General features: G+C 41.5%; 1 protein-coding gene across 5 annotated transcripts in view; it reads left to right on the forward strand.

The window, feature by feature from the left end:
- Positions 1 to 7,117: 7,117 nt before the first annotated feature.
- LOC120801823 (probable phospholipid-transporting ATPase IH) overlaps positions 7,118 to 25,732 on the forward strand; it is a 29,429-nt gene continuing 10,814 nt past the window's right edge. For 4 of the 5 annotated variants that reach the window (XM_040149091.1, XM_040149092.1, XM_040149093.1 and 1 more), the window contains exons 1-17: positions 7,118 to 7,565; positions 15,091 to 15,213; positions 15,431 to 15,520; positions 16,799 to 16,879; positions 17,495 to 17,602; positions 19,661 to 19,789; positions 20,464 to 20,567; positions 20,684 to 20,734; positions 20,897 to 20,961; positions 21,052 to 21,133; positions 21,248 to 21,398; positions 21,500 to 21,697; positions 21,863 to 22,036; positions 22,619 to 22,785; positions 23,636 to 23,707; positions 24,756 to 24,829; positions 24,970 to 25,073. In XM_040149091.1, the coding sequence (XP_040005025.1) occupies positions 7,527 to 7,565; positions 15,091 to 15,213; positions 15,431 to 15,520; positions 16,799 to 16,879; positions 17,495 to 17,602; positions 19,661 to 19,789; positions 20,464 to 20,567; positions 20,684 to 20,734; positions 20,897 to 20,961; positions 21,052 to 21,133; positions 21,248 to 21,398; positions 21,500 to 21,697; positions 21,863 to 22,036; positions 22,619 to 22,785; positions 23,636 to 23,707; positions 24,756 to 24,829; positions 24,970 to 25,073 (1,812 nt within the window). In that variant the 5' untranslated portion in view covers positions 7,118 to 7,526. The remainder of the gene's footprint in view (positions 7,566 to 15,090; positions 15,214 to 15,430; positions 15,521 to 16,798; positions 16,880 to 17,494; positions 17,603 to 19,660; positions 19,790 to 20,463; positions 20,568 to 20,683; positions 20,735 to 20,896; positions 20,962 to 21,051; positions 21,134 to 21,247; positions 21,399 to 21,499; positions 21,698 to 21,862; positions 22,037 to 22,618; positions 22,786 to 23,635; positions 23,708 to 24,755; positions 24,830 to 24,969; positions 25,074 to 25,732) is intronic. The other variant, XM_040149094.1, reaches the window with a different exon arrangement.

Consider the following 25,732-nt stretch of genomic DNA (forward strand, 5'->3'; position numbering starts at 1 on the left):
TCCAATTACCCCTGAGGAATGGCGCCAAGACTCGGTTTGCAGCCACCAGCAATAATATGAGTAATGGCAAAATTGCACAAGTCCTTTTGTAGAAAATTGAAAAAAAAAAAAAAAAAAAGAAGAAATCATTCAAGAGGGGGTTGGAAAGCACATGGTACAAGAGGCAAGAAAAGGAAAGAGAGGTGAAGGCAGAGAGACAAACAGGAAACGTGAGGAAGAGAGGGATGCAGGTGTTCCACTGTTTTTCCTTGAAACTTTTGGCACCGCACTTCCACTGCATTTATTTTACTACTGTGAACAACATTTACAAAGATTGAGCTGAATACTAGAGGAATACTATCGACTTTGGTGCTTGATGTTCTTCTCAGATCAGACTTTAGCACAGCCTGAGATAAACAGAGACATGTGAGATGAAACGGAAATGCCTAGAAGCATCCATTCAAATACATCATCTTGCTCTCCTGAATCATCTCACCCCTCAATCATCTATGCTTGGTTTCGTAACTGTTTTGTTTTCCCTTTCTTGTGCTCTGTCAGCTACGGGCAAATCGAGCCAACTATGTTTTTCCCTTTCTTCTTCTTCTCTCTGCTCCATGCACAGACAGCCAACTATGCTGATTAGATATTTGCTATGACCACGTGAGTGAAAGAGAGAGAGATAGAGAGAGGCAGATGATACTTGATAGGCCTATTTTCTGCACATTGAGCTGATGATAGTGTGTGTGTGTCAGACAGGGGAGTATTAGGGGTCCTTGCGGCTGCTGGTCTTGATAACAGGGGGCGGAAAAATCAATCACCTCCTTTGACAGCCATGTGAGTAGCCCTGCCCCTTTGTTTTCCCACTCCTCCCTCCTGTTTCTCTCTGTTCCTTGTCAACCTCCGTCACTTATAGAAGATGATCTACCCAGTGTGCACGCGGGAAAACCAAGCACAGACATGAGCACACATGTCATAGCCTATACAGGCATGCATACACACAAACACATACTCAGGCAGGAAGCACCTGGTAAAGCCATGGCAGGATTAGTGAGTTGTATGAGTTGGTTACAGTGAGGAACACATGTTCAGGTCACTGTCTCTCTGACTGAACTGTGTTATTGCTCCAAACACTGTTCTTCTTATTATACTCCCCTCTCTGCTTTTCTTTTCTCTCCCTTTCCATTCACAACCCCCCTCTTCTCTTTCTCTCCCTCATATCTGCACATGTGTGTGTGTGCGTGTGCACAGACTGAATATGTTTACGGGGTGAGGAGGGGGGCACCAAATCCGTAGAGAGGACTTGGCAGTTGCTCTTCTCCCTCCCGCTTCATTGCTTTGGTCCTTCCCAAATCCTATTTCACGGTGCCAAGCATCCGCTCCCTGGGATCTCCACAGCTCCCATCTCCAGACGCAGGTTTAAGCCCCTCTCTTGGCACCCAGACTGGGCATGGAGAGAGAAAGCATGTGACGCACATAAGCACCGCCAGAGACACAAACACACCTATTATCTTTGCTCAGAGAGGGACTGGCGTCTTGCAGTGTGTGCAGTGCTTACTCACACAATCTTAGTCTCACAAGCTGTATTTGCCACATTTACTTACCTCCGCCATGAGTCGAGAGGTCACACATAAACCCTATAAGCTGGTTCACTGATGCACATTCATTCATTCATCAGCTAAATCACTCAAGCAATCACTCGCACACCAAACACACTCAAAAACTCATTTAGTCAAGTAACAACAAATCAGTCTAATGTAGCTGTTGACACTGCTGAAGTTTCATGAATTAATAAACGGTAGACAAAAGACTACAGACCTAATTGTCACCTTCTGTTTAATTTGTTCTCCCATGATACAGGGTAAACTCATGCTTTAACGGTCCTCCAATTACAACTAATCAGAGCAATTAATTAGCTGCCAAATTACCTGTATCTACACCAACAGAGCCATGGGGTACACATGAGCATCGTTACACTGAGACACCTAATGTGTTTTTGCATAACGGCCACTAGATGACACCAAATACCTGAGTATACTGCATTCTCCCCCTGGCTCATTTATCCTACAGTCTCATTTCTGTTACACATGACCACTTATCTCCTTGTAATGTAAGCTCTTGATTTTCCCAAATAATATACTAACATCCTTTGTGGATCTGTGATAAACCGTAACGTAATAAATTTACGTATAACGTCAGCCAAATGAAATAGGGTAGTAGAGCACTGTTGAGATACACGACGCACCTTTAAAGTATACGATTTATGAGGCTAAGATGACTACTTTATAGTAATATCTCCTTCATCCTTCTCTCTACAGTCTGCCAGACATCACAAGCTCATGAAACTTGGCACACATGTGAGGATTCATTCAGTCATAGGTTTTAGTTTATAATTGGGTTTCTAATTAAGCTATTTTTTTTTTTTTTACAAAAAGTGGTGGGAATATCAGATGGGCTATCTAAGAATGTTCCTATCACATTTTGTAACCAATGTAACTAATGTATGGTAAATTGGTACTTTTATTAAACAAACAAGTTTCCAATGGATGAATAGAGGTCGATTATATTTACAAGTCAGGCGTTACAAACAGTAGAAACTTAAATATCTAGTGATATAACTGTAGTCAACTCTGTAGCATTTTATACTTGAGACTTTTATACTTAAATTATTATACCTGTATATGTTTGAAAATGACCTCGCTCCTCTGGAATATGTAGAATATCTAGAGATCCCACACCCTTCAGGGATAACTGCTTATTTGTAATAAATGCAGTTGTTTCTCATCCCATATTCTTCATTTCCCACAGACTGTGCATTGATACAGGACTAATGCATTTCTACAGCCTGATAGGATCTAGCGTTTTTGCTGACGGTAGTACAGAGTCAGCTGCTCACTGTGATGGGAAAATGTTTATCTCTCATTTGATTATGTTCCATTTTTCCTTTAATGTGTGTTTCCCCTTCCTGTGTAAACGGTCGACCCATGTCCTGTCCACTGAGGCCGATGTTCGGTCTTTTGAGCTAAGGTTGTTTGAATGAACTGTACGAACTGATTCTGGCCAACAGATGCAGGCCGGAACTTGTTGATCTTCTCAAAGATTCTTGTGGACAGGGAATGGAACTTGAACTCTTTGTCCAAACTCATGCAGGGCCCACGTGACCACAACTGTATTTAAAGACAGGATTCTCTTATTGACAGCGTCCAGTCTCTGAAACCTCTGTGGTGGAGGTTTAAGGTTTCAGCTGATATGTACAACATATCAGAAAACAAACACTGGTGGGTTGAACCTATTTCTTTTTCTTCTTCTCTATATTTTTGTTTATTTTTGTTTGAGAGTTTTGTTCATGAAGTATTCAGGGACACCCACTGATTATACACATGAAGTGCGGTTTACTTGAGTACTACTCAGCCTGTGAAAACAGTTGCATAATGTCTTACATGGCTCTCCAAAGTAACTTTTCCCACAGTCTGCCCAATACAGCCACCATCATCAACACTTTTTTTTTTTTTTTAATTTCACTTAATCACATTAAATTTGCTGTTAAAAGCATCTATATGATACTGTATGTAAGTTTCACTAGGTGTACTGTACATGGGTCATTGTATGGTCCAGTTTTGTGTTGGGCACTTATTTACCCCCAACCCGCAACCCTGTGTACATTTTGTATGTAATCTGTTGCCTCCAAGTTCCCATTAAGTACAGTGCACACAGAAGATTATACAGGGTTAGTCTTGAGCCCCCTGCACCCTGCTAAGGACGAGCAGTTATAGGTAATGGATTGATAAGTGGATTAGAATAAATATGCCTCATATTGGCCATATACTCCATCATCATCTGCAGTCATTAGTTTATTTGTGAAGTCATTTGACACTGCTTGATTGCTAGAATAACTCTCTTGGCCTTCGTCTTCACTGTTATCTCTTATAAATGTGAATAACCAAGAGGACTGTCCAGAAGTACAGATTGCAGATGCCGCCCACACAGGACTGATGGCAACGTGAGGAAAGTAACCCACTGCCCCATATGTAGCACTCCCTCGCCCACACAGAAGGCAGAAGGAAGGAATGAACAATGACCCAGTTCCTCCGCTCAGATGCAACATTAATAGTAAGTCAGTCAGCTATATGATAATCACACCAGCAGCAGTGGAAACATCAACCTACTGTATGTTGCTGGTATATTTCCATCTGCCTAAGCGCTCCCTTATTTTTGATTACCATTGTGCTTTCTTGTTTGACAAATGGGTAAAAAGGGGATGAGACCTATCTCCACAACATGACAATGACATTAAACACAACATGTACTGTAATTGTCACAGCCCATAAACAAAGAGCATGCTGTAATCTGTTTGCTGAGGCAGACTCATCATTAGACACTAAGTGCCCTGGGGTCTTGAGGGAGGTAAACAGCGGCATCAAGCTTTAGTGGGTCAGAGCTGAAAGTGCTGGCTCCCCATGCATTATTAATAGTGTCTGTGCTAATTGAAAGTCGGAACTCTGCAAATGAAACGTCTGGGGCAGACATCTCGCCCTGCCTCCCTGCTGCCACAGGTTCCCCCCAGATGGAGGCGTGGGTCATTTTAGATTCTCTCCTGATGACAGACGCGGTTGGGTTTTGTAAGGTTTTTTGTAAGTTACATAGTGTGACAACAGGTGCAACAATGGCAGGCTTGCTGTGGTGTACCAGCAGTAAACATGGGCCCTGTTACATACCACCTGTTATTTTGTGTCTTTCAACATTTTTAGCTTGAGTAAATTTATTGATGATAATATTGATATTTTGTCCATAGGTTTGCTAGTAATATGATGTCAACAAGTCACCTGGACCGCTGCATCTTTGCCCTCTTTACAAATAAGTCTACGACATTGCTGTGTCATTCTTGTGTCACACAAACTTAGCCAGACAAAACATCTGCTCAAAATGCATAAACAGCATGTATGGAAAAGGAACATTTCTAAAAAAATATATTTATAGTTTTATCTAATGGCTTTATTAATGGTTACTAAATAATTTGGAAATCTTTTTGGTCCATTAAACTAGAATAACATTCATGAAAATGCCCTTTGACTGGTTAGACTGTCTGAGCACTTATTTCTACAAAGAGGCTGAGATGATCTATTTAATTATAAACCTCTTATTAACACTTTAAACTGCATACTTGAAGATTAATAACCTTTATTCATTATTTTTAACATTTCAAACAACAGGCTTTATGGCTTATTAGAAAGCAAGAGACCCATAAGAATGTATAAATGGTTTATTGATTTATGAATACGTTATTACCACATAGAAAGGATAATCACCATCCAAAGGGATTTTTCACAACCAGGCAACCCAAAACTTGTTCTTATGACTTACTAACCATTAATAAAACCATTAGTTACTAGGTTGCAAAGGGTAAATGTCTGAATAGAGAGTGGTAGCAAGGAACATTACCATAGAGTAAGGGTCAGTCGAGCTCACTGCGGAGCACAGATACATGTCTTGTAGGATTATTACAGTATTGTAGAAATATTACTGTGATTTTTCGTGTGGGCGCGCATGTGTAGTCAGTGTATTGTGGGAACAGGTGGCTGGCATGTGAAACGTCTCTGCCTAAGTATTCTCTGAGGTTAAATATACTGTTGCAAAAATAATTACGTAATTAATAATAATTACGATTTATAGATTTATAAGATTTAAAAACCCTATAATGAGCTTACAAAATGTTGCATGTGATAGAGTAGATGTATGCACCAGCAGTATAGTTAATATAGACTATAGTATAACGTAAATAGCATTTTAAAAAGCTGCTTATCTTTAATGCATCATAAATAGCAATCCAGTAATGTTACTCTGACAAATTTGTCTGCATGGTGCAGTGTACATTTACTTAACTCTAAGTACATCTTGCTGATAATACTTATGCACTTTTACTTGACTACAGTTTTGAATGATGAACTCTTACTTGTAAAAGGTTACTTAGATTGTGGTAATGCTTTTTTCCTCAAGTAAAGGAAGGGTTGGAAGAAGTACGCAGATCTTTTACTTAAATAAAAGTACTAATAGCACACTGTAGCTCCAAAAAGGAAAAGGAAAAGTACTTATGTGAGTGTAACACCACTATATATTATATCATTAAATTATTATTAATTGTGCATTAATGTGTAAACAGCATTTTGCTGTTGCAATTGGTTGAGGTGGAGCTCATTTTTAACTATTTAGTATAGGGCTGTAACTAATGGTTCTTTTCATCATGGATTAATCTCCTGATAATGTTCTCGATTCATCAACTGATTGTTTGGTCTGTGAAAACTGAGAAAATAGTGCGAAATGTTGTCACAATTACCCATGGCCCCAAGCGACGCCTTCGCCACTCCTGTTTTTCTCCAACCACAACAGTCGAAACCCTAAAATTAATACAAATTGTTAAAATAATTATTGAAATTGTTTGATAGAAAAACAGCAAATCCTCGAACCACAGGTGTTTGGCATTCTCACATGAAAAAAAAATGACAGTTTGCAATTAATTCTCAGCAAACTGTTTGAGCTTGACTTGTATATACCGCTGGGTAGTTGAATCTATAACAAAGCTTCATATTTTATAAGCTCTCCATATGTTTTGTGTGCCAAAGAAAACATCATTTGTAAATTAACTAGTAACTGAAGCAGTCAAATAGATGTTGGACTAAACAGTACAATATATATGATGTCAGTGGAGTAGAAGTAAAACGTTTCTTAAAATGGAAACACTTAAGTATACTACTAGTACCTTAAAACTGCATTCACGTCCAGTACTTGACTAAATGTACTGACTTACTCTCCACTGGCGGCACAGAATCTAAATAAGTTCTTCCAAGACTAGTTAGGCCGATATGGAAAGTGACTCCTAGTTGCCCGAGTCCCTCACAACACTGGCAAACCACAACCACGGGCGATTTATTCTTGACATCGCTGCGGTCGCAACGCCTGTATCGCCATTTTTTGGACATGACCGTGATTTTCTGACCGGTGTCGGTCTCCTCTACTCCGGGGCCACCGCACGTGAGCGGACGGTCCCTTCCCTCAGCGCCGCCGCACGGACACGTTCCCGGAGATGCGAGAAAATCCCAACGCGCATGTGCCGCGTAGTCACCTGACGGGTGAGCGCCGTGGACGTTTCGCGTTGCCGCTACACGCCGAGGGCCACCGCTGTCGCCACAGAGCGGGATACAGGCGGTCCCCTGCAGGAATCAAGCGCTTCACCGGACGGAGAGTTACCGGCGAGACGACCCGGAGGTCTGGAGGTTTGCATGCGGCGAAGTTCCCCCCCTGAGATGTAGCCAGCAGCGTGAGCGTGGGTCGTTGTAATCGCTCGGTCGCTGCATGGCTCTTCCCGGGGATGCCGTGAAAATCGGAGCAGCCGCCTGAGAGACCGCTGCTGCTCGCTATCACAGACACGGCGGCGGCGGTGGTGGAGAGCGATGGATACTGGTGGAAAGATCCACATTAGGTAGCGTTTGCGAAGACCCAAGGAGAGCTGAACGTCTCTGTTGCACAGTTTAGTAACTGCCGGAGCCGTCTGAAGGATGGATTTCAGCCTGCTCCGGAATATCATCCGCAGATATGTAAGGGCCCCCCGTCTGTCAACACTGTCTCAACTGTGGCTGTGTGTCTCCAAGTGCAGCAATATATATATATATATATATATATATATATATATTTTAGTGCATGTTTCATCTTTCTGTTTTTGCATGGATCACACACTGCTCCGCTCAGAGGGCTTGAACGTGGAAGCGCAGGGTGATAAACACTTTGCCCATCTACACATTTCACTTCAGCTGCTTTGGCAGGCCTTTGACTGTGGGCTTTACAATGTTTTCTTTTTTTTTTTTTTTTTGTGGAGCTGAATGGGGAATGTGCCAGTGGCTACAGATGCAGTGACGGCTGGTGGATGTGTAGAATAGAAATTAACTTGGCTGGCCCACTTAAGTTGTTTTGGTGAGCTACAACATGCATGCGTGATAAACTGTCTCATGGCCAGTGGCCCTGGTCTGCAGAGGAAATAAATCCCAATCAGGACTCGTTGTAGAGGCATTAGCTTGCGAATTTTACCCACTTTTCCAGCTTGATAAAACAGTACGTTGTGTAGGTTAAACTAGAGGGTCCCAGTAAAACTCACCCTCAGTAAAAGAGAGAGTTCAGCAAGGCCTCATCATTATCTTTAATCGGTGATCTAGTCTGTCTGCGAGCAGGAAATGTCCGCATCGTCGCAAAGTGGATGATTGTGAGCTGTAACCATATTACTGGCGGGTCCAATCTGAATAGGCCAGTGCCATCAGCAGCCTCTGATTATCTCCCAGGACAGGAAGCAGCTGGGTTGTGAGTGGCTGAATTAGAGGTAAAAAAAAAGAAAAAGAAAAGTGTCTAGTACGAACCAACTGTGACAGGCCCAGTGATGTTCATCAGACTGGGCACCACTGGAGTGTCAACAAATCTGCTATATGCAGTCTGCGACCCTTTCGCCTGACCTTAAAACCGGCTCAGGTGCTGTGAAGATAACTAACTGTTTGTGCGTGTGGGCGAAAGCCTTTGAGTGTGCGTGTTTCTGGTACGTCAAGCTTGTGTCAAGTGCAAGTGTGTGTGTATTTGTGTGTGCAGCGGGTAAGTGACAGTGTGTGGGGAGCTTGACGGATGCTCCAGCGGGGCTAATATCAGGGGAAATCAGATCCACCACTGAGTCGGGGAGGAGGAGGAGGGAGGGATGGGGTCGACGAAGACGCCCCTCATCTCTCGCTCTTCCCCCGTTGCATCCTCACTCTGCAACAGTATGAAGTAGACAAGGAATCAATCATTAATTCAATTATCCACATATTGATTTAGAACTGGAAGGACGGTTGATGTATATCTGGGCCTCTATTACTTGCGTATCCCCTTCGGTTAACCCTGCCATAGTCCGAATAGCTGCTCACTTCATGAGACCACGCAGAAGAGCAAACATTACATCATGCAAGGTGATTAACATGTGATAAGCAGGGCGCCCAAGCCTTGGCTGTGGACAGAGAGCAGTAAACTCCCACCAAGGTCACTGCCCAAACGTAGCAAGCCTCCGATGCTTTCATCATTTTATCCAAAAAAAGAAGAATAAGTCTGTATTCATAAATCTGCTTCGGGCACTAAAGCCTTTAAAGGATGCACATCTGATTTAATTCACTTTACTCCACTGGGCAAGTTAATGAGCCTTTCATTTCATATCTTGTACCCTTATCATCACCCTGTCATTGACTTGTGGCTTGTCCTTCATATATTTTTGTGTGAGGGACATGTGTGTTTCTCAGTTCTGCTTTGCTTGCTTTTGTTTTTGTTTGGTTTGTTAACAGCATTTTAATATAAATATAAAATACAACATACCAGACTTTATTCAGGGATAGAACGATAAAGTCCCGGAGTTCGTTCCATTGCCGCCCGTGGTGCGTACACAGTCCAACAACCACTATGAAGACATAGACAGGCCACTAATGTCTGACTAAAAAATCAGGAAGGTACATCATAAAAGACAACAGTTGTACATTTGCTATGACCTGTGTTCAAGCAAGAATTTTGTTCATTATTTATGATAATTCCATGATTCGGCACATTACTAAAATTACATCTTGGGTGGACCAGTGGTGCATCAACTCTCACTGTGAAGTGTAAACTGTGTTGCCTGATAAACACAGATTATTATTAACAGCAGACAATTATTCAAATGTATCCAGTACAGAAGAAAATTAAATTGTCTGAAGGCAGTAAATTCTGTCCTTCTTATACGCCTGTTTTGTGACTCACGAAAAATTGCTGGTGAATTGAGCCTTTTGCAATTCAGTAAATAGTTTTCGTAAAGAAAAATATGGTGTCATGGTGTTTTGCAGGGCATGAAATTTAAATGAGACATTTTGTTGTGTAATAACCTAAATCTGTTCAACTTTTCTCTCTGCTAAGAAAAAAGAAATAAAAGAATGGCTGGGCCCTCATGCAATAAGATTTAGGAGCGTGTGTATGTGTGTGCACTCTTGTTCTGGTATGTCAGCAGACCCCGGGCCCGGACATGGCAGGAAGAAATTTTATTTATAATGAGATTTATCTGTAAAATCACCACCTGCGGTTTGAACAGATCCTGTGTGTTTGCTGGTCAGTGCATCTGTTATGTGTCCACTGTCTCCACTCCCTTCTCTTCGGTGCCCTTTTGTCGTCTGGTAATAATAATAGCAATGGCGTGATGCCTCAGACAGGCCCAAACCGTGAGAATTGCATGAGGTCATGATCTGGATAAGAACGATGCTGGTATAAGTGGGTGATGGTTAAAAATACCTAATACCTTTTAGGAGCTTCAATATGTCCTCTTATTCATCCTCTATAATATTTTGATTTATATCAGCCTTGTGGCCACTATGTTCTCTTGTCTTCAGCTGGATTTACTCTTGTCCCCCTTTATCCTCACCTTCCTTTACATCTTATCTGTGAATGTATAGCTGTTATTCTTGGATAGACCTCTCACAACTTCAGCAGATAAAAGAGAGAGGCCAGCGATGTCTCCCTTTGATCAAAAAGGTTCCACCCGGTCCCTGAGTGCTGAAGGGCTTTAGAAAGGTTTCCAGCAACTTTACAGCTCTTTGAGTCTCCTGGCAGGTGTTGAAAGGCAGAACACAGCCTGCTGGATCACTGTTTACCATATTAGCTCTCACTGCCACAAATGGTTAAGGGCAGTCTATTCCTGTCCTCTGCCCCTCATGGAGATGGGGCCCTGGTGGAGAGACAGAGGCTGTGGGTGACAAAAAAAAACGCAGGATTGGTGTCTGTGGAAAGAGTTTTCATCAGAAGACAACGTTTCAAGCCTGTGTTAGCATGTTGTGGGCGTTAAATGCAGACAAAATGAGAAAGAGGGGTTTTTTTTTAGGATGCAGATTACAGTAGTGGGAGAAAAGGGAGAAAAGAGAGAGAGGGGAGAGGAGAAGTAGCACAGCTGGATTAGAGACTTATGTAACAGTTGGATCGCAGCAAGTCAAGTGGGAGAGGAGGCTGCGGCAACATCAGAATACAAATTTTGTCATTTTAAAGAAATCTCATATATATCCTTTGATTTTTGTTTCAGATATGCAGTTATCTGCATCATCAGGGATCTGGTGGCTTTTGTCATCAGTGTCAGCCATTGCGATAGCGTGTACAAGCTGAAGGTCACTAAATTTTCAAATCAAAATACTGGTACAACTGTGTTTTCTTTCTGCACCTGTGCAGCATTTTCTCCAAAATATTATTCTCTAATAATTAATTATAACAGCTAATGGCACTTACTTTCCCTGTGAGCTATGTTCCATTTACTTATTTCATTAGTTTCTTCCTCACTGCTGCTTTTGATGTTTATTCTTTCATTCTATTTGTTCAAACGAAAAAGGATTTTCCACACAGAATATAGTCTAACGAGTCCTGGCTGAACCAAAGAAAAGCACCGAGAAGATCTTGTGGATATGGTCTGGAACAGCAATACTTCACATTTTCCTTAAAATCTCATTATCTCTTGTCAAGTCAAGGTTCACAGCATTAAATTAAGGAGAAAATGCTACACATTTTATCTTCAGTCTACACATAACGAAGCCTCTGTGGGAAGCTGTTTCTTTGTGTTATGAACTTTCAGATGTAGCGGAGCTGCCTGTTGCTGCATACTGTGTTGCTATGGTGATTAATGGCAAACGAGTGGCAGTGGAGTGCATATTGAACAGGTAGCCGCCTTCCTTTTTAGCTGATCAAGGTCTCACGGCTCCTTTTATCTTTGCTCAGTGCTACGACAGGCTTCACCGCTTCTACCAATAAGTCACTGCGGTTCTATAAACATTCCTACCCCAAATTAACACAGAGAAGATTTACTCAGGCACTGTTGCACTTTTCTCTCATTTTAATGTGGGAAACTGAAGGAAAAGTTGGTTTATCATTTATTCAGTTTTGGTGATGCTCCTATGGAAGTTTCAAGGTCTCTCCCAGGGACCTTAGACAGATGTTTTATGAGTCCTGGGGGGCCTACCTATGGAGCAGCCTGCCGCCTTACCGTAAATGGATATAAGCCAAGCTATGTCTGTCTGAGCTTCAATTTATGACCAGTGCAAGGGCAGAGTGAGAACATTATTTATGTTTCTATCTCATTGGATGATGTGTTTGGGTTGAAGTAAAGATAAACAATTGGGAGTAAGTTCTTTGTCTCAAGAACGTTTGCACGTTCATGTTTTAAATTGCAGCCCCCGTCTGTATGTCTCTACATCCTCTGTCCAGCTAACATGGGTAGTTCATTAAGGAAGAGCTCCGTCAGAGGAATTTGATCTGTGAGTTAATGAGGGATATCTGCTCAACATGCTGTGTGCTTCTGCGGCACGGCCTGGTGCGACAGTGGAGGAGGGATGGGACATGACCATTTAATCAGGCTAGTTAATGGTGTATATCTTTTATTACACCTCTGTGGAAAAAAGGACCCACATCATGAACATAGCATGGATAGATCCTTGCACTGCGAGGGTCAGGGGTTACTTTTCCTCTATGAAAATTTACAGATCCATAGTCCTGTGAAAGGCTATGGAGCAATGCATCTGGAAACGTTCGGCGCGCTAACAGAGAAGGCCAGAACTTGAAAAGCTGTCTCGGCTTTTTAAAGCAGCATTTCAAATCTCAATAATAGCAGCCCTGCTTCTGTTCCCTCTCGTGAATCTGGAGTTTAAACAGCTGAAAAACATCTACCCAAGAGAGTTCACCACTGCACATTTTGAAACATAAGAGGAGAAGTTGCGGTGGTGGGATGTTTGCTGTCAGCAAATCCATCCTCTCATTGTTGATGATTGATGTAAGACCAGCCTCCCTGTGAGGAGGCTGTTTCAGTGTTGTTAAAGACAAAGCCTGCATGTCCGCCAACCAACCAGCCAGCCACACTGTCTGATGGAGCAGTAGAATGAAAAGGGAAGAGTGGGCCGGGGGGTTGATACGGATCACAGGGGATTAATGATCAGATAACTACAAACCACAATGCATTCTCCCTGTGTCTTTCTCCATCCCTCTCCCACAGTCACACTGTCAGGGTGTGACACTTGCAAAGGGAGGAAACGGTGCAGATAGAGATATGAGGGGATGAATGATGGACGCTGGGAAATGTGGATTTAACAGTACGACCAGTTTTTTTTTTCTGTGTTGGACTAGATTAGACTGGCTGGTGGAGCCTTATTTTCTGGGTATCAGTCATAGTAGTTGTGTGTTATTGGAAACTGGGGATATTGTTCAAAAAGTTTGGTTTATTGTCCAACCCCAGATCAAGATCCTGTGTTTTTTTTTTTGTTGTTGTTTTTTTACTTGATTTGATTCTTGATGATTTGACACAAGCCCGGACTTTGTAGTTCTTTAAAGCTGTCTTAAAATTTAATTGGAGCTCTTGTCAGAGCAACAAACAGTCCTTAAGATCAAACCTTCAAAACTGCAGTTTGTTCGGGTAGCTGGATTAAGACCAGGATGTTTCGAGGTTAACGCTGTACATGAAGTTATTTTCATATTAGATACATCATTAGAAAAATTATTATACATGAAAATTGTTGACAAATAATCTAGATCTGTTCGTATAAGTATCACAATTTTCACAATAAACAATTAAAGACCTAGATTAGCTTGTTTAGTATTAACAGGATAATTCAGCTAGTGAACATGATGTTAGCCAGGATTATTTAGACATGTTTGAAGAACAGGACACAGGGAGTTATTTTTGATTTTCTACTTGCAGTTTTGTAAGTGTTTTTAACTGTTTGGTTTTGGTCATTTACATTTTCTTTACTAAAAAAAAAAATTGGAAGTATAACATAATCAACAACAGCTTGTATACCTCATATTCCATCTCTGTCTTTTATTTTTTTTCCATTTCACTGTATCTCTCTGGGTCATGTTGCCCCCCTAATGTTTTGGAGGGGTCTCAAGTCGGCTGACACAGTTGGCTCCATGTCTATTTTTATCCCACTGCCAAGCGCCTGTTGATCACAGTGGACAAGTTTAGATACGTGACTTTGAGTTTTTCACTATTGCGATTTTCTATTTCTGTATTGCAGATTTCACTCGGAAAAATTACATCAGCCTTCAAAACTTACAAGTATAAGTTTTGCGTCCAAATTTACACTTCTTAAAATTTATGGATTTGAATCTAGAAGGTTACTGAGAAGACATGTAACAGGATTGTTAAATTTAAATAATTTGGACACTGAACACAAAGACATTAAAAGTTTTGGTCATTGGCAATGACGAGCTACATCTCTGCCAAAATGTTGAGTACATTTAAAGCAGTGAAGCGAGGCTTCCACTGAGGTGCTGGTTCCAGAACTTTTCTGCTAATGGTCAACACTTCTGCTTTGAGCTGTGTCAGGCAGGCTGCTTTGCCAAAGGCTACGCTCACATTGCCCGTTCAGGCCAAAGCATTAGGAGCCAAGCAGGAAGCCAGATGGAATCAAACAGCTGAATGTTTTGGTCTCTTGACTCCTGTTTTTTTTATGATTTTTTTTATTTTATTTTATTTATTTTTTTTGGAGAGCCTTCTTCCCACAGTAGTGTTTAAAGAGGGACAACCTGGAAATACATGTGCTGCGCAAAACTCCCAGCATGCACTCTGTTAGTCTCCAGGGAGCTACTTAGATGTAATATAGATGAGAGGTGAACTGAGATACAGATTTGCATGCACATGATCCAATATGTATTCATTATGTTTTTTATGAAGACAGTGGATTAAAAGGGTTAAGAGTTGTTTTGGACCGGTGTAGAGGAAAAAGACCAATCAAACGATGGAGCAGAGCTCAGACTGCAGAGAGGTCATGCAGGAAGAATTGGAAAGATAAATGACAAATCCACACTTGTGTGACTCAGAGCTGATTCTGTTTCTCAACCAAAGTGAAAGAACGGTTTAAAGAAATTTTGGCTCGATTGAAAAGTGCTGGCGATTATAGATGACATTAATATTCAATTGAATCAATGTGGTTATAATAATATAAGTCAGATAATAGTAGGTCATGAATTGTAAACGAACACAGTTGAACAGTGTGATTCAACCCAGTTCTTTCCTCTCTACCTGTATTGCTATTTATATCTATATATTATCTCTGTCTCGGTCAGTGTGAGGGGGAGGAGAACTGGGTGGACAGTCGGACGGTGTACATCGGGCATAAAGAACCCCCTCCAGGAGCTGAGGCCTACATCCCTCAGCGTTACCCTGACAACCGCATTGTCTCCTCCAAGGTGAGAGAGCCGCAGCCCATGAGTCAGTGCCATGATACTGTTTATTATCATGCTATTCCTTTGTTCCATATTCAGACAACCATGTAATCCCTATTGTGGCCACGTTTTGAAGGATGACACATTTCGCTTTTCTCGTGTTCGTCAAGCTGTGCATCACCATTTGTCTTGCCAGAAGGACTGGTATGATGCACCATTTTGCTGTCACTCTGTCCCACAGTATACTTTCTGGAACTTCATTCCCAAGAACCTGTTTGAGCAGTTCCGAAGAATCGCCAACTTCTACTTCTTGGTCATATTTCTGGTCCAGGTGAGATTTTCATTAAAACTTTAAACTGTGGTTATTTTTCCACCTGTTTTTGTTTAATCTGAAAACACAACACCAAAGCTCTAAGGAAATATTTTCCTAGCTCTCCATCTGTTAAAGCAAAAACAAAAGAAATATCTTAAGATCTCACAAATGGCTAATGGTAACAAACATTGCATTTCTGAGTCCATTTTTCTGATATACATGTTTTTCATTCCTAAATGAAACTGGCCCATATTTAATTATAGTCCATGGCTTTGCATCAAGATATCTGCTGGACAGCTGGGGAAGTTAAGACAGCGGACCACCGCCCCATTTTTCATACATAAAATTCATACCAAAATTCATGGCAGTTCATCCATTAGTTGTTGATACGATCCAATAAGTCAGTAAGTTTACTTGACTATCTTTTCTTATAGTTTCTCATAGAATTTAATTTTGTAAATCTTTGAATCAGAAGAAAAATATATACAGGATTATTTTGTTACTTTCAGTCATTCCATAGAAGATGTGCATGCAAATACATTTAACCATTTTCATAAGTAAAATTGGTTGATTAAAGACCCTGCCTTCATTGTTCCCTGCTTTCCCAATAAGAGCAATTATCCAGGATTAATATTTAAATCCAGCACCTGTGTTTGACATTACCTAAATGGGGATTACCAACAACACAATTCGAATTTGCTAACATGATATTATCTTGAAATAATGAGTGTTGTACTGCTCAGTGTCTTTCTGTCTGTCTAAATCAGAATCGGAGAGAGGCAGCTTCTCCCTGGAACCACTATGTTTCACCAAATGTTGAATAGTCATGCAAGGACAAGCTCCTCATAGAGAAGGAGGAGGAGACAACAATTTCTTTACCAGCAGTATACCAGAATGCAATGTAGCCCCAACTAGGGTCTTTGTGTGCTGTATGTTTTATCAGTAGCATGTGAAATACGGCACCCTGTTGATGGGACAAACTGGGCGTGCCACACAGCAGTAATGTTCCTATTCCTTTTTCTTTTTGTTAACTGCAAACGTGTTACTTTGTTATATTGCTCTCCTGTAAGTGCAGATGGAATACATAAAACAAGATTTGATTACTGGGATACTTTAACTTTAAGTTTACGAGATTGGTGCTTGATTCCTTATTACAGAAGCTTTTCCCTGCTGGAATTCCTTACTCAGCGTTGCATTACTTGGCATCCTTTCCCCTCTCCTTTCTGCTGTTTCCCCGCCACATGTTCCTCCCCCGCACATGTTCCTCCCACTGTTCTTCTTTCCTTCCCCTTGCAGCTTATCATCGACACCCCCACCAGCCCAGTCACCAGCGGCCTGCCCCTCTTCTTTGTCATCACTGTCACCGCCATAAAACAGGTAGGACACACACAAACATGCTCACATTTCCAGGAAATATTGCCCACAATGATCCCCCTCACACACCAACCTCTGGCCTCAGATATACACACACTCTCTACCAATCGGCTGCTCTATTATCTGTATACACACATTCCTCTCTCAGCGAAAGGACATGCCATTGAATATGTCTGGTGATGTGAGAAATATGATAATGAATGGTCTCCTCTGTTAATCACTATAGCCGAGTACCCCATGCCCCTGGGAGATGCATCCTCTCTACCGTGTCCCGGTACTGAGAGATGGGGTACTATCAGTGATAGATGAAGCTGTTCTGGCTACGGAAGCCTGAGCTTTACAGGGACATAAATCTAAAACATGACGTGTCGGTTAGAAATCCAGGAAAGAGGTCAGCAGGCTCAGGGAGCACAATGCTAATTAATTACACTGTATGACTTTCACCTCTCCCTCTCTCTCTTGATCTCACGCTATGCACTGGCCCCGATTCTCTCTGCACAATAATCTGTGCTCCCTGTTTCCTCCCTGCCAACAAACACACTGGCTTTCTCTTCCTTTTCCCTTACAATCTCTCCCTTCCTCTCTTTCGCCGCATCCCCATTGCCGCATCTCTCTCAGGGCTATGAGGACTGGCTCAGACACAAAGCTGACTGCTCCATAAACGAGTGTCCGATGGACGTGGTGCAGCAGGGAAAGGTGGTGAGGACACAGAGTCACAAGCTACGGGTAAGAATCGCGTCATTAGAGCAGTATAGCACCTGAGGCCACAAAGCAACACTACTGAACTGCTGCATAGCTCACTTTTTCTATATCTGTCGCTCTCACTCCCCCCTTCTTTTCCCCTCTGCAGTCCTCTCAAACTTTGTCTCCTTCCTCTCTTGCTCTCTCTTGTCTTTCCCGCCTATTAATTGCCCTGAAACTATAGTAGACGAACAATCGGTGTCCCCTGGCAGACCAATCAAGAGTTCCCCCCCAGAGAATTAAAAGGATTCGAATTTATGAAATACATCAGTATTTCATAAATTCGAATTTTCCTCTCATCATCCCATTTTGTTCCCTTATGTCATTCTGATGCAACAGCAGATCACTTTGGTAGTGTAGCTCAGTCTAATTCCTGGATATGCCTTATAATCCTTAAGATTTTTATTTTATCATACCACATTTTTGATACTCTTTATGACTGAAATTTTTAAGCAATAACATTTATTGTTATTTGCTCCCTGTAACTGTCTTTCTATGTACTAGTTTTTAATTTTACTGGTGGAGTCTGCCTTTCCTGTGCATGTCAAATTCAAATAGCGTAAATTCAAGGGATTTCATGTAGACATTTGATCATGAGTTCAGTATTACCATTTCAGACTAAATTGTTGACTGCCCTGTTTAGTCTTCTTTATTAAAACAAAGTGACACAAGGGATCCTCTCAGACCACGTGGGTCCCAGTCCCAAGGCAGTTCATCTCTACAGAACATGCAAATCTTTGCAAATGTATCAAAAATATATACTTTCATTTTTTAAATAAGTTAAAAATGTCCTACAACGGCAGAGCACTGTAGCAATTGTTAGGGACTCTTTATTTTTAACATTTACGTATGTGGGGTTCACTGGAAACAAACTATAGTAGTTGCCCATATTCATTGTAATGAAAGAACATGTTACCCATTCCAGCCGAGTTGCTCATTTATGTTTTTTAATAGTTTTTGGGCATCAGTGGAGCCCTGCGGCACAGAAGAATAAATAAAAGCCTGTACCATGCTTTGGCTTCACACACACAACACTAGTTGTAAGGGTTACTTCATCTCTGGTTTCAGCATTTTTCTGGAATGGAAATTAATGACTCAAACAGTGGTAATTTTCAGGAAACATTACAGAGTGCAGCAAGAATGATAAAGAGATGATAAGAGTAGAGGAAATAAGACACCTATTAATTTGTTGAATGTCAAGATTTCTGTCGAAAAGCATGAACCAGTTTCACTGAGCTTGCGTGTTTGCTCTGTAGAAATCTCTCTCGTATCATCCCAGCTTGAATGAAAACAGAGGTGTCAGACTGCATAATGAGAGTGTCTGGCTCAGCCCCTCCTGTGAAGATGTATAGTGTCTTTGTTTCTTATTTCACCATTGTGTCAAGAGGGTATTTAATGGGTGCAGGTACGTCTAATTTCTGCTGTGTCTGCCGCGTGTAACGGTGAGGCTCAGCTCAGAATGAGGCTTCGATACAGCTACACAGCCTTAAAGGTTACCGAGCATCAGTTTGTGTTACTATAGCAGTGGTTTTCACTGAATTTCATTAGTCAGGACAGGTGCTTTGCATTCACATGCACAGACACTCTCCCCTTTGTCTGTCGCTGTCCCCGTCCTTCTCTCAGTCCTTTCTCTCTGCCTCTCTCACCATCTGTCTCTCCGTCTTCTGGTGTTTTCTGTACTAAGGTTTCTCACTTATGTAGATCAAACAGAGAGGATTAGAGTGTGAATTGGGAGCAGGAATAATGATGAATATATTAATCATGCAAAATCAGAGAGCGTGTGTCATGTGTATGGTCACCGTGGAGATGGGATTTATCAGAGCTTAAGCTGCCCCGCTCGCATAATCTCTTATGCAACTTCTTAATCCTTTGAAAAAAAAAAAAAAAAGGGATGTTAAAGGATGAGCAGATGATAACCCGCAGGTCTGTCTGTATGTCTTTTACTCTCTGTGTTTACGTGAACCTCTTGTCAGAATCATTTTCATTTATTATGGATGTGAAAGCCATTACGGGGTGTGTGATGTGCCTGTCCTTCTCTGTCAGGTGGGGGACATCGTCATGGTGAGGGAGGACGAGACTTTCCCCTGTGACCTCATCCTGCTCTCCTCCAGCCGTCATGATGGCACTTGCTATGTCACCACCACCAGCCTGGATGGGGAGTCTAGTCACAAGGTGCCAGGAATAGTGCATGATTTTGAATCAATATTTTTTTTTCATTTGACTTTAAATTTACCATCTTTGATCTGTTAAAAGATAAAACCCAAAGGTTAAACGGGTTCTTAAAAAGTCTAGGAAATTGTGATGGGCATTTTTCACAATTTTCTGATATTCTATAGACCAAAATACAAGCTGATTAATCAAGATAATAATTAGCAGATTAACTGAAATGGAAATGATCATTAATTTCAGCCTCACACTTTTCAATCAACACATGTACTGAGACTCACAAATGCATGAAGATGTGACACGCCGTTACGCACCGCTTTTCAAGTTTTCACTTCTCTGATGTTCATTGATGTCATTCACACGACCGTACGCATGGCTGAGCGTGCACACACACTTACACGTATCCCACGGTGCAGCGTAGAGTACTCCACCCACCCTCCTTATTCATGCCCCCGGGGCGACCTGCTGCTGTGCTCGCCTTCCCAGCATGCTTTCCCCTGCTGACCTGGGGAGCGCTCTATAGCAGCTCACCTCCCTTGGCTCTCCTGGTCATTTAGAAAACCTGCTGGAAGTCAGGCTGAGGAGTCAAATGAACCCTGCTCTCATTAGCAACTATTGGTGACATTTTCCTTTGTTGTCTCCTCCTTCTTCTTCCCCCTTCCTCCACCTTTCTATCTCAGACCTATTATGCTGTACCAGATACCATGGCCTTTAGAACGGAGCAGGAGGTGGATTCGCTACATGCCACTATTGAATGTGAACAACCGCAGCCTGACCTCTACAAGTGAGTCTGACACACACTCACTGATGCATCATGTACACAGACCTGCTACCACCTCTCAGAAATGAAAATTCCTTTATTGACATGTCTTGATTGGATTTTGCTGTGACCTTTTCCAGATTTGTGGGACGCATCAATATTTACAAGGACAAAGAAGAGCCTGTGGCTAGGTGAGCGTACTTTTTGTGTACTTTTTTGCTGGCAAATAATTTTATTAATATTTTTTCCTTTTTGAGTTCTGAGATGGAGAAGTTTTTTTCTCAGATGAATTGAATGTCTTTAATGGTGTTTTTGAAATAAAGACAGCCAACAATTCTCTTCCATTCTTACAGAGCTCTTGGGGCTGAGAACTTGCTCCTAAGAGGAGCCACACTGAAGAACACACAGCATATTTATGGTAATAACATGCGGATTCACGCTGCTTAACAGTTAAAGGAAAGGCTAATGTCATTATTGTCTGATAACACAGTGTTTTCTCTCCCCTCAGCTGTTGCGGTCTACACTGGCATGGAGACAAAGATGGCACTTAATTACCAGTCTAAATCTCAAAAGCGCTCTGCTGTGGAAAAGTACGCTTAATGTCCAAATTCCTTTCGCTGCATAATTCAGATTTGGTCTTTGTGGATTTGTTCATTTCCCGATCCATGATCCTCACCCTTATTTTACTCTCTGTCGCTCTATAGGTCGATGAATGCCTTTCTGATAGTGTATCTGTGCATCTTGATTAGTAAAGCGGTGATCAACACTGTTCTGAAATACGCTTGGCAGTGGTCCCCTGACCGAGATGAGCCCTGGTACAACCACAGAACTGAAAATGAGCGCCAGCGGCATGTGGTCCGTTCGTCAATCTCTCCTTAAAAACAAAATATTGACGCCTAATCCCAAATCCCATTTCCCTCAAACTTCATAAAAAACTTTCTTGCTCCCATACCCAGGTGATCCGAGCATTCACAGACTTCCTGGCTTTCATGGTCTTGTTTAACTACATCATCCCAGTGTCTATGTATGTGACGGTGGAGATGCAGAAATTCCTCGGCTCCTATTTCATCACCTGGGATGAGGAAATGTATGATGAGGAGCTGGGAGAGGGAGCTCAGGTCAACACTTCCGACCTGAATGAAGAGCTGGGACAGGTACATCAGCGCATGCACACAGACAGGCACACACACACACACACACACACACACACACACACACACACACACACACACACACACACACACACACACACACACATACAGTATCTGAATATAAGCTTTCTGTACACATGCCCTGACTCTACCTTTCCTCCCTCCCAGGTGGAGTATGTGTTTACTGATAAGACTGGCACTCTGACTGAGAACAACATGGAGTTTATTGAATGCTGTGTCGATGGGAACGTCTACATCCCGCATGCCATCTGCAACGGGCAGATCCTCAGCGCTGCTTCCAGTATAGACATGATTGATTCCTCACCTGGAGGATACAGGAGGGTAAGTGTGTGTGTGTTTGTGCAGTAAATAGGCCTCTAACCAGCCTGAATTGAAACTTTGCTATTGAAACCTTACTTCCAGTGCTGACGAGCACAGTAACCACACTCTCCAGTATATCCATTACATGAAAACGTCACCATTTTTCTTTGTAACCCCGGAGTGGTTGCCCGGTCTTAAACGGAAAAAAAGTCCTCTGATACACAGAAAAGTGATGAGACTTGCATTTCTGGCAGCGTCAATAGTGATTTGTTTAGATTTAATAGAAGAAAAATGATGTAGTCAGCATGAGCAGCAGCAGACACCACAGAGTAGAGCACTTCCGGCCAAAACTTAAATGGGCAGAAAACTTTAGCAAAAAGGTTCCATGGATATGCTGCTTTATTGCTATGTTTTTTTGCAAATGTAGCTCAAAACTACCGCAGCAATGACTAAATTGCACCAAACTGCCACCCAAAAAATGGCGAGACCTTGAGGATTACTTCAGTGGTGCACCTTTGGAATGATCTTAACTGTTGCCAGAATGAAATAAAAACAAAGTATTATGACGTATTGCTGTGTTTTTGTATTTGTCTGTGTCTGTAGGAACACGAGGATCTGTTTTTCCGGGCACTCTGTCTGTGCCACACGGTGCAGGTGAAGGAGGAGGAGACGGTGGATGGTATTAAGAGAGGCATCCACCAGGGCAGGCCCACCTCCTTCTACATCTCCTCCTCACCGGATGAGGTGGCTTTGGTGGAGGGAATGAAAAGGTAAACACTCTAAAACACACAATTAGTAAAATTACTTTGCAGTCCTAAAGTAATAGGTAGTGGTACTTTTTGTTGTGTTGCTTCTGCAATGTAGCACATTGGATTTCAAATGCAAACTTGGCTTGTTTTGTCAGTTTCAGGGTCTTTACATTCACATCAGATGAACGGTGAAAGAAGTGTAGCTCTTTACATTCATACTCCCCCATTTTTAGTCAGTCGGGGTAAATTCAACTTTAATGAAGTTGCCATATTTAATATTTGGTTGGAAATAGTTTGCAGTCCATCACTGTCTGAAGTCTTGCCACGTTTACAAGGCAGCCAACTTTTGGTTTATTTTTGGGGGCTTCTGGCCTCAGTCTGTTCTTCGGCAAGTGTCACAATTAAAATTAGATTGAACACTATGCTGAACCCTACGCAGGGTAGTTCAACAAAAAAGCTGGTCTTGGCCAAGTTTTGCTGTAATACAATCTGGGAATAAAAATTATTGGCCAATGAAAGAGGTAAACTCCTGGTAAAATACTTTCAAACCTTAACCCTGAAACAGAGGAGGACCTGATTCTTCCCGTAAAAATGTTCCAGAGTCGTATAACTCTTCCATATAGTATTTTAAACTGCTGTGCAGTGTCTTAGTGTCTGATTAGCTTTAAAATTGATTGATTTATTGTTCAAACTGGACTTCCTGGATTGTATTTTTTCTTCTCACCAGTGCTTCAAGCAACACACTCACACCAAAACAGACTCTTACTTTTTTATTTTTTGAACCCCGTGTAAATGAGTACTACTGCACAGTGTATATGGATGCTTTCTATCAGAGTTTAATTAATCCTTTTTCCGTAACTCTTGTTGCCAGGCTAGGTTACACCTATCTGAGACTGAAAGACAACTACATGGAGATCCTCAACAAAGACGATGAGATTGAAAGGTCGGTCTGCCAAGTGTCTGTTGTGGTTGCGCCACACGAGGTAAAATAGGAGTAAGTCATTTGATGGAGTTGTGCTCATAAATCAGCTGCCTGGAAGGAAGCAGCCTCCGGATTGTGTTGTTTTTAGAAACTGCTCAATCAGATCAAAATACTCCAACTGATCTGTAAGAATGAAAGGCAGCAAGATTCCATTAGAGAGTCGTTTTTTGGAAAGGGTCTATGATGTTTTGATCCGCAGGAAGTGTTCATGTAACCATCCCGTCTCTCCATCACGCTCGTCAATGGCTTGTCAATAGTGAGCTATTTTAAGGAAGCAGGGGAGCGGGAGAGGGGGAGGGGTGTGTATCCAAATGATGTGAAGACTTGATGCGATAGGAAGACAAACGGTCGTAGAGAATTCTTACACTTGCTGTTTTGACCACACTAGTCTAAAATGTACTTGATTGAAATTTTGGACCACACTCTGAGATTTACAGTCCTTATGTGGTTCACTTCGTCTGTCCAAACAGGAATTTTAAGGATCATCTACACGTCTCAGAAATAGTAACAGTAAAGGGGACCATTTAGTTAGAAGTGGATTTGAAAACACTACAAGATGCACTTGATGTAGGTGATTTACTTTAAAAATTATAGTATAAATTAAAAAAAAAACAACCATAAAACATTATCAAATGTTATCGTACTGCAGATGAATAATGAAGATGTCATTATAAGCCAAACTGGCCAAACCAGATGAAACCATTCAACACTTGATTGCTTTCTGTTTTTGATAGTTCCCTCTTTTTCACATCAACTTATTAGGGTCCACTTAAGACCAGACTGGAGCATGACCTGAAAGTAGAATATGTACCATAGAGTGATAACTCAGGAATAAAAGACCTTGGTCCACTTAAAAAAGGACAGTGTACCAGGAGAACTGTGTTGGTCTTAAGTCGATATTTTTTACTTCATTTGCAAGACTTTGGAAAAACCATATAAAAGAGATTAATGGATATAAATTAAAACAAAAGGAGAACCTTTTCTAATGCCAAAGCTGTCTCTCCTTCAGGTTTAAGCTGCTCCATGTGCTGAACTTTGACTCTGTCAGGAGGAGAATGAGCGTCATAGTCAAGTCAAGCTCAGGTAAGATGTAGTTTAACACAGAAGTGAAACAGAAATCAGTGCTATGTTAATACATTTTATAAATCCACAATCAGACACTCGAATGGTCTGGTAGTTTGTTTAAAATGTTCTTTGGTGTTTGTGTATTTGTGGGCTGACAGGAGAATACCTGCTCTTCTGCAAGGGCGCAGACTCGTCCATTTTTCCACGGGTGGTGTCTGGGAAGGTGGAGCAAGTGAAAGCCCGGGTGGAGCAGAATGCTATAGTAAGTGTGCAGAGTTTAACCAGTATAGATACATAATGTGTTTGATAAAACATCATATCAGGCCAGTTATGGCATAAATATCATTCAATGATAATTTTCCTATTTACAGGACAGTAATGTATCCATATAAGCTTCTACCTCATGAAATATGAAAAGAATTTCATAAATATGAGGTTCATAAAAGAGGGTGCAGTGACCCATGATGACTTATTTGCTCCTGCCAAGAAATAAATTTAGCAAAACACTGACTCCAGAAGCTCAGTTTAAAGTTATGTTAAATATGAATTTTAAAATTGGAGTAGAACATCTCTATCCCTGGCCTGAAGAAGATTAATATTTGTATTTTAGCTATGAATCAAATGACTCCGGTGTAATGGGAAAAGGGTTGCTTGTTGAACCCACAGAGAATTATCACACAACTCTGCAGCTCCCTTCTGCTCCACAGAGCGTTTTAGCAGCTTTCAGCTCATTGTTTTGGTTGACAGCCCACAATTTTACTGTCCTGGTTCAGTCTTACAACTCTAATCAACCTAGTTTCCAGCCACAGCAGCTATTTTAGCAAAAAAAAACCCTCTAAAAACCCACCGTATGCTGCCTGCCCAGCACCAAATACTACTGGTACTGGTTTTGATCTAACTTTAATAAACTCACATGGGCTC

Source organism: Xiphias gladius, chromosome 16 (assembly GCF_016859285.1).
Source record: "Xiphias gladius isolate SHS-SW01 ecotype Sanya breed wild chromosome 16, ASM1685928v1, whole genome shotgun sequence".
In the NCBI taxonomy this organism is placed as follows: domain Eukaryota; kingdom Metazoa; phylum Chordata; class Actinopteri; order Istiophoriformes; family Xiphiidae; genus Xiphias; species Xiphias gladius.